General features: G+C 42.4%; 1 protein-coding gene across 1 annotated transcript in view; it reads right to left on the reverse strand.

Moving 5' to 3' along the window:
- LOC108290826 (ATP-binding cassette sub-family A member 17-like) overlaps positions 1-8786 on the reverse strand; it is a 124074-nt gene that overhangs the window by 23459 nt on the left and 91829 nt on the right. The window contains exon 22 of the mRNA XM_037732299.1: positions 7335-7497. Within this exon, the coding sequence (XP_037588227.1) occupies positions 7335-7497 (163 nt within the window). The remainder of the gene's footprint in view (positions 1-7334; positions 7498-8786) is intronic.

Genomic DNA, 8786 nt, shown 5'->3' on the forward strand with positions numbered 1-8786 from the left:
AAAAAAAAAAAAAAAAAAAAAAAAAAAAAAAAGAAAGAAAGAAAAGAAAAGAAAAGAAAAGAAATTGAATTTGTCGTTAAAAATCTTCCAAAACAGAAACGTTTGTCATTTCAACAAATGGCACTAGGACAATTACACATATATGCAAAAGAATGAATTTGGATCTCTACCTAACACTATATAAAAAATTAACTCAAATCAAAGGCCTAAATCTAAGAGCTAAAACTCTTAGAACAAAATGCAGATGTAAATCTTCCCTATCTTAAATAAGGCAATGGTTTCTTATATCTAAAACACAAAAGAGAAGAGAAGAGATAAATAGGTCTTTGTCATAATTTCATAATTAAAAGCTTTTGATAGTATCAAGAAAGTGAAAAGTGGGCCAGGCACGGTGGCTCACACCTGTAATCCCAGCACTTTGGGAGGATGAGGCAGGTGGATCTTGAGGTCAGGAGACCATCCTGGCTAGCACAGTGAAACTCCGTCTCTACTAAAAATACAAAAAAATTAGCAGAGTATGGTGGCATGCTCCTGTAATCCCAGCTACTTGGGAGGCAAGAGGATCGCTTGAACCCGGGAGGTGAAGGTTGCAGTGAGCTGAGGTCATGCCATCACACTCCAGCCTGGGCAACAAGAGTGAAACTCCATCTCAAAAAGAAAAAAGAAAAGAAAAGAAAAAAGTGAAAAGACGACCTGCAAATGGGAGGAAATTTTTGAAATTGATATATTTGTATATATCAAAAGGGTCTAGTATCCAACTTTATAAAGAATTATTGGCTGTGTGTGGTGGCTTATGCCTGCAAGTATTTTGGAATGCTGACGTAGGGGGACTGCTTGAGGCCAGGAGTTTGAGACCAGCCTGGGTAACATAGTGAGGCTACTGTATCTATAAAAAAATTAAAAATTAGCAGGGCGCAGTGGCACGCACCCATAGTCCCAGCTATGCAGGAGGCTCAGGTGGGAGGATGGCTTGAGCCCAGGAGGTTGAGTCTGCAGTGAGCCGTGATTATGCCACTACACTCCAGTCTGGGTGACTGGGTGACAGAGTAAGAACTGTCAAAAACACATTGTCCTTAGACATAAAACTTCTATAAGTATAACAAATGTATTTGAGAAAGAAGAAATAGACTGAAGAAGTATTCGTAACCCTTAAAAAGAACTGTCAAAAAAAAAAAAAAAAAAGAAAGAATGCTTGGTTGGGGACAGCGGCTCACGTCCACTGTAATCGCAGTACTTTGGGAGGCTGAGGCAGGATGATTGCCTGAGCTCAGGAGTTGAGACCAGCCTAAGCAACACGGTGAAACCCCATCTCTACTAAAAGTAAAGAAAATTAGCCAGGCATAGCAGCGTGCACTTACAGTTCTAGCTACTTGGGAGGCTGAGGCAGGAGAATCACTTCAACCTGGGAAGCAGAGATTGCAGTGAGCTGAGATCGTGCCATTGCACTCCAGCCTGGGCGACAAAGAGAGACTTGGTCTCCAAAAAAAAAAAAAAAGAATTCTTACAACTTCATGACAAATAGCCTAACTGAAAATGGAGAAGGGATTTGACTAAATAGCTCTCCCAAGAATAGCCAATAGCACATGAAAAGATGCTCAACATCATTAGTCATTAGGGAAACAAAGATTAAAGCCACAACATGATACTAACGTATACTCATTAGAATCGCTCTGATATTCTGGGCTTGGTGGCTCACGCCCGTAATCCCAGAACTTTGGGAGGCCAAGGTGGGCTGATCACCTGAGGTCGGGAGTTCGAGATCAGCCTGACTAATATGGAGAAACCCAGTCTCTGCTAAAAATACAAATTAGCCGGGTGTGGTGGCACATGCCTGTAATCCCAGGTACTGGGGATGCTGACGTAGGAGAATTGCTTGAACTCAGGAGGTGGAGGTTGCGGTGAGCCGAGATCACGTCATTGCACTCCAACCTGGGCAACAAGAGTGAAACTCAGTCTCAAAAATAAATAAATTAATTAATTAAAGAAAAGCTATAATAACTTTTTAAAAAACAGATGGGGTTTTGCTATGTTGTTCAAGCTGGTTTCAAGCCCCTGGACTCAAGTGATCCTCCCACCTCAGTCTTCTGAATAGCTGGGACTACAGATGCATGCCACTGCACATGGCTTTATAATACAATATTCTAAAGGAAATTAAAAAGTGTTGGAGAAGGGGGCATAAAATTACCACCAGAACTGCCCTGTAAGACATGCTGAAAGGAGGCCAGGCACAGTGGCTCATGCCTGTAATCCCAGGACTTTGAGAGGCTCAGGCAGGCAGATCACCTGAGGTCAGGGGTTTGAGATCAGCCTGACCAACATGGTGAAATACCGTGTCTACTAAAAATACAAAATTAGCCAGGCATTGTGGCACAATTCTCCTGCCTCAGCCTCCTGACTAGCTGGGATTACAGCTAGTCAGGAGGCTGCCAGCTTCTCAGAAGGCTGAGACAGGAGAATTGCTTGAACATGGGAGGCAGAGGTTGCAGTGAGCTCAGATCGTGCCATTGCACTCCAGCCTGGGCAACAAGAACAAAACTCTGTCTCAAAAAAAAAAAAAAATGCTGAAAGGAACCTTTCAGGTTGAAATGAATCAAGGTGGCTCATGCCTATAATCCCAGCAATGTGGGAGGGCAAGGCATGAAGATCACTTGAGGTCAGGATTTTGAGACCAGTCTGGTCAACATGGTGAAACCCTGTCTCTACAAAAAATACAAAAATGAGCCAGGCGTGGTGGTGTGCGCCTGTAATCTCAGCTACTCTGGAGACTGAGGCACAAGACTCGCTTGAACCTGGGAGTTGTAGGTTGCGGTGAGCTGAGATCACGCCACTGCACTCTAGCCTGGGTGATGGAGTGAGACTCTGTCTAAAAAAAAAAAAAAAAAAAAATGAACGGCTGGCCGGGTGCAGTGGCTCACGTATAATTCCAGCACTTTGGGAGGCTGAGACAAGTGGATCACGAGGTCAGGAGTCCAAGACCGGCCTGACAAACATGGTGAAAATACATCTCTATTGAAAATATGGAAATTAGCCAGGTGTGGTGGCAGGCAACTGTAGTCCCAGCTACTCGGGAGGCTGAGGCAGGAGAATTGCTTGAACCTGGGAGGTGATGTTGCAGTGAGCCAAGATTGCATCACTGCACTCCAGCCTGGGTGACAGAGTGAGACTCTGTCTCAAAAAAAAAAAAAAAAAAAAAGATACACAAAAGGAAATGAGAACTCAATGAAATTGTTTCATATAAGGTATTTAATCAAATTCAAAGAGACAGAGAGTGGAATGTTGATGACCAGGGGCAGGGGTTAGGGGAATGGTGAGTTATTGTTTATTGGGTTCATAGTGTCCGTTTTGCAAAATGAAAGAAGTTCTGGAGATAGATGTGCTAATTCACAACAATTTGAATGTACTTAATGCCACTGAACTGTACACTTTAAAATAGCAAATTTCAGTTGGGCACAGTGACTCACACCTGTAGTCCCAGCACTTCTGGAGGCTGAGGCAGGTGGATCACCTGAAGTCAGAAGTTTGAGACCAGCTTGGCCAACATGGCGAAATCCCAGCTCTACTAAAAATTCAAAAATTAGCTGGGTGGGGTGGCGCGTGCCTGTAGTCCCAGCTACTCATGAGTCTCAGGCAGGAGAATCACTTGAAACCAGAAAGCACAGACTGCAGTGAGTTAAGACAGTACCACTGCATTCCAGCCTACGTAGCAGACTAAGACTCTGTTTTAAAAAAAAAAAAAAGAAAAGAAAAAAAATTTCATGCTATGTATATTTTACCATAACTTAAAAAGTAAATAATTTTTGTTTTTGAGACAGAGTCTCGCTCTGTCCCCCAGGCTGCAGTGCAGTGGTGCAATCTCGGCTCACTGCAGCCTTTGCCTCCCGGATTCAAGCAATTCTCTGCCTCAGCCTTCTGAGTAGGTGAGATTACAGGCACCCACAACCATGCCCAGCTAATTTTTTTTTTTAAGTGCTATAAAAAAGCCACATGGAAATAAACTTCTTCTTCTTCTTTTTAATGAAAGAAAGAAAGATCTTCTTTTTTTTAATGAAAGAAAGAAAGAAAGAGAAAGAGAAAGGGGAGAGAGAACAGGAGTCTTGCTCTATTGCCCAGGCTGGAATGCAATCTAAAAATAGATATTAAAAACCTCTTTTATGCCAATAATTGTGCTTAACAGCAGAGACAGGAAGGAATAAGGGAAGAAAATAACAAACAAACAGCCAACCAATATTTCATTTAAATCTGTGAAATGCTATGCAAATGCTGAAGAGTGATTTACTTCCATTTATGTGTCACTTTCAAAATAGGTGTAATGTGATACTGAAAAAATGTATGTTCTGTGGACCTGGGGTGAAGAATTCTATAACTATTCACTGAGTTTACTTGTTCCAGGTCTGAGTTCAAATCATAAATGTCCCTGTTAATTTTCTATCTCGTTGATCCATCGAATATTAACAATGTGGTGTCAAAGTCTCTCGCTATTATTATGCGGGAGTCCAAGTCTCTTTATAAGTCATTAAGAACTTGTCTAATGTATCTGGGTCTTCCTATATTGGGTGCATATATATTTATGATCATTGACTCCTGTTGTTACATTGATCCTTTTACCATCATGTAATGTCCTCTGTTTCTTTTAGTCTTTGTTACTATTAAAGTCTATTTTGTCAGAGACACAACTCCTGTTTTTTTTGTTTTTTCTTTTTGCTCTCCATTTGGTTGGTGAGTCTTCCTCAAGCCTTTTGTTTTGAGTCTTTGTGTGTCCTTGCTTATAAGATGGATCTGGATACAGCGTGCTGATGGGTTTTGATTTTTTATTCAATTTGCGTGTCTGTGTCTTTGATTGGGGCGTTTAATCCATTTAAATTTAGGATTAATATTGATATTTGTGAGTTTAATATTGTCATTTAATGCTACCTGGCTATTTTGCCCATTAGTTGATATAGATTCTTCATCATGGAGATACTCTTGACCTTTTGGTAAGTTTTTGGGATGACTGATACTGGTTATTCCTTTCTGTGTGTAGTGCTTCTTTCAGAAGCTCTTGTAAAGCAGGCCTGGTGGTGACAAAATCTCTGAGTATTTGCTTGTTCGTGAAAAAATTTTATTTTTCCTTCATTTATGAAGCTTAGCTTGGCTGGATATGAGATTCTGGGTTGAAAATTCCTTTCTTTGAGGATATTGAATATTGACCCCCACTCTCTTCTAGTTTGTAGGGTTTCTGCTGAAAGATCTGCTGTGAGTCTGACAGGCTTCCCTTTATGGGTAATCTGACTTTCTCTCTAGCTGCCCTTAGAATTTTCTCCTTTATTTCAACCCTGGTGAATCTAATGATTATGTATCTTGGGGTTGCTCTTCTTGAGGAATATCTTTGTGGTGTTCTCTGTATTACCTGAAGTTGAGTATTTTCCTGCCTTACTAGGTTAGGAAAGTTTTCCTGAATAATATCCTGAAGAATATTTTCCAGCTTGGATTCATTCTCTTCATGACATTCAGGTACACCTATCAAACATAAATTAGGTCTTTTCACATAGTCCCATATTTCTTGGAGACTTTGCTCATTCCTTTTTACTCTTTCTTCTCTAATCTTGTCTTCTCGTTTCATTTCATTAAGTTGGTCTTCGACCTCTGATACCCTTTCTTCTGCCTGATCAATTCGACTGTTAAAACCTGTGCAACTTCACGGAGTTCTCCTATTGTATTCTTCAGTTCCATTAATTCACTTATATTCCTCTCTAGATTGTCTATTCTCATTAGGATTTGGTCCAACCTTTTTTCAAGGTTCTCAGTTTCTTTACATTGGGCTAGAACATGCTCTTTTAACTCACAGAAGTTTCTTATTATCCACCTTCTGAAGCCTAAATCTGTTATTGGAATGCACTCGTTCTTCATCAGGCCTTGTTCCCTTGTTGATGAGGAACTGTGATTCCCTGTAGAGCGAGAGGCATTCTGATTTAGAGTATTCTCAGCTTTTTTATGCTGGTTTCTTCCCGTGATTGTGAATTTATCCACCTGTCGCCTTTCTAATTACCGACTTTCAAATTAGGTCTCTGAGTGGACGTCCAACTTGTTGATTCCCAGCGCCGAAATCTGAGCAACCCGCTGGGCTGGCCAAAACAGCGGCATTAAGATTCTTGGTGCTTTTCTGCCCGGGAATCTCCGGTCTGGCTTCCTTCTTGAGTCCCTTTTTCAATCAGCTGAATGGGCGACTCCGCCTTCCTGGAGCTCCAAACGTCGACCAAAAGGGGACCCAGTCCCATTTACTCTGCACCGAGAACTGCCGCGCCGGCCACAAGAGTCACACTGGCGACCCGTGGGGCTTCTCCGCTGGGAATCTCCTGGTCCGTGAGCAACAAAAGTTCGTCTGAAAGTGTGGCGCCCTCTCGTTCTCAGCGCTTTCACTGGGAGCTACAATCCTGAGCTGCTAGTAATAGGCCATCTTGGGTTTCTCCCTTGCCCTGCTAATTTTTGTAATACAGATGGAGTTTCACCATGTTGGCCAGGCTGGTCTTGAACTCCTAATCTTGTGATCCAGCTGCCTCGGCCTCCCAAGTGCTGGGATTACAGGCATAAGCCACCGCACCCAGCCAAAGTAAATAATTTTTTGAAGTGTTGGAGAGGATGTGGACAAACTGAAACCCTCATACCTTGCTGGTAAGAATGTAAAATGGTTCAGCTAATGTGAAAAACTGTTTGGTAGGTCCTCAAAAAGCTAAACAGAGTTACCAAATGACCCAGCAAACATATGCTTAGATATATACCCAAGAGAACTGAAAACATGTTCACACAAAAACTCATATCCAAATGTTTATAATAGTGTTATTCATAATAGCAAAAGCAGAAACAACCCACATGTCCATCAACAGATGAAAAGATAAATTGGGGTATAACCATGCAATGGACTAACTAACATTCAGCTATGCAAAGGGATGAAGCACTGACCCCTGTTACAACATGGGTGAACCTTGAAAACATTATTCTAAGTAAAAGAAGACAGACACAAAGCCCACACACTGTGTGATTCCATTAATGTGAACTATCCAGAACAGGGAAATCCGGACAGGAAGTAGATTAGTGATTTCAAGGGGCTGGGGGAAGAAGGGAATGGGGAGTGACTGTTAATAGATACAGGGCCTCCTTTTGGAGTGATGAAAACGTTCTGGAATTAGATAGTGGTCAAGGTTGTACAACTGCATATACCAAAAAACAGTGACTTGTAAATTTTGTCCTTTTTAAAAAAACTCTTATGACAGATTACTGACTTGTAAGCTTTAAAAGGGAAGATTTTATATGAATTATACTTCAACAAAAACGTATTTAACAAATTCCATTTACAATACTCACCAATGTCATTGCATTTAGTCTCACTCAGGTTCTTGATACTGCACAACCTCTGTAGTCCAAAGTTGTAATATAAGTTAGAGAAAGCCATCCCCAGGCAGTGGCCTGGAAATATTAGGAATGTATTATCCAAGGATTCTGAGATTGTTACGTAGCCTAGATCTGTGAAGAGAATGGAAAACATTAACTCTGCTTGCAGCAAGACAAGGGCATATCCTCTATCATCTATCCTAACCTACTTTATTCTGTATCCATCTTTATACCATCAGACTCCCAGCCCTCCAGACCAGAAAACTGGTTCTCCCTGACTCCTCTTCCTCTAAAGTCATTCAGCCTCCAAGACCTAAATATTTTTCTTCCGTCATGCTTTTTGAATCTGTCATTTTAACTTTTTTTTTTTTTTTGAGAAGGAGTCTCGCTCTGTCACCCAGGCTGGAGTGCAGTAGCATGATCTCAGCTCACTGCAACCTCTGCCTCCTGGGATTATGCAATTCTCCTGCCTCAGCCTCCTGAGTAGCTGGGACTACAGGCATGGGCTACCACGCCCAGGTAAGTTTTGTATTTTTAGTAGAGACAGGGTTTCACCACGTTGGCCAGGATGGTCTTGATCTCTTGACCTTGTGATCTGCCCACCTCGGCCTCCCAAAGCGCTGGGATTACAGGTGTGAGCCACCACACCCAGCCCCACTTTACTTTTTTCCAGTTGTTGATGCAGGAGAATGCATAAGAAGAATATGGTGTGTTTTGGTAAATCAGGAGCACAACCCCAGCATGGGCTGCATCTGTGGAGGTGGGAGATCTGAGGGTAGAAGGAGATGAGGTTTACAAATGATCTGTGTCCAGATAGCAGGGGTGAACTGCCGGCTTCCAGGCCGTTTGAGTGTCATCTTACATATGATGAGGAGAATGCAGTTCCTTTCTCTACAGTTTGTGGAGATAAAACTATCATCAAGAGTCTCTTAGGAGACATAATGACTCCCAAGTTCAAAGTAGAGGGAGCCGGGTGCGGTGGCTCACACTTGTAATCCCAGCACTTTGGGATGCCAAGGTGGGTGGATCATGAGGTCAAGAGATTGAGACCATCCTGGCCAATATGATGAAACCCTTCCCTACTAAAAATACAAAAATTAGCTGGGCATGGTCCCAGCTACTAGGGAGGCTGAGGCAGGGGAATCACTTGAATCCGGGAGACAGAGGTTCCAGTGAGCTGAGGTCACACCACTGCACTCCAGCTTGGCAGCAGAGATCAGCCTGGCCAACATGGTGAAACCCTACGTCTACTAAAAATACAAAAATTAGTTGGGTGTGGTGGTGGGCACCCGTAATCCCAGCTACTCAGAAGGCTGAGGCAGGAGAATCCCTTGAACCTGGGGGGTGGAGGTTGCAGTGAGCTGAGATTTCGCCATTGCCCTCCAGCCTGGGAGACAGAGCGAGATGCCGTCTCAAAAAAA

Source organism: Cebus imitator, unplaced genomic scaffold (assembly GCF_001604975.1).
Source record: "Cebus imitator isolate Cc_AM_T3 unplaced genomic scaffold, Cebus_imitator-1.0 Scaffold444, whole genome shotgun sequence".
NCBI classification, from domain to species: Eukaryota; Metazoa; Chordata; class Mammalia; order Primates; family Cebidae; genus Cebus; species Cebus imitator.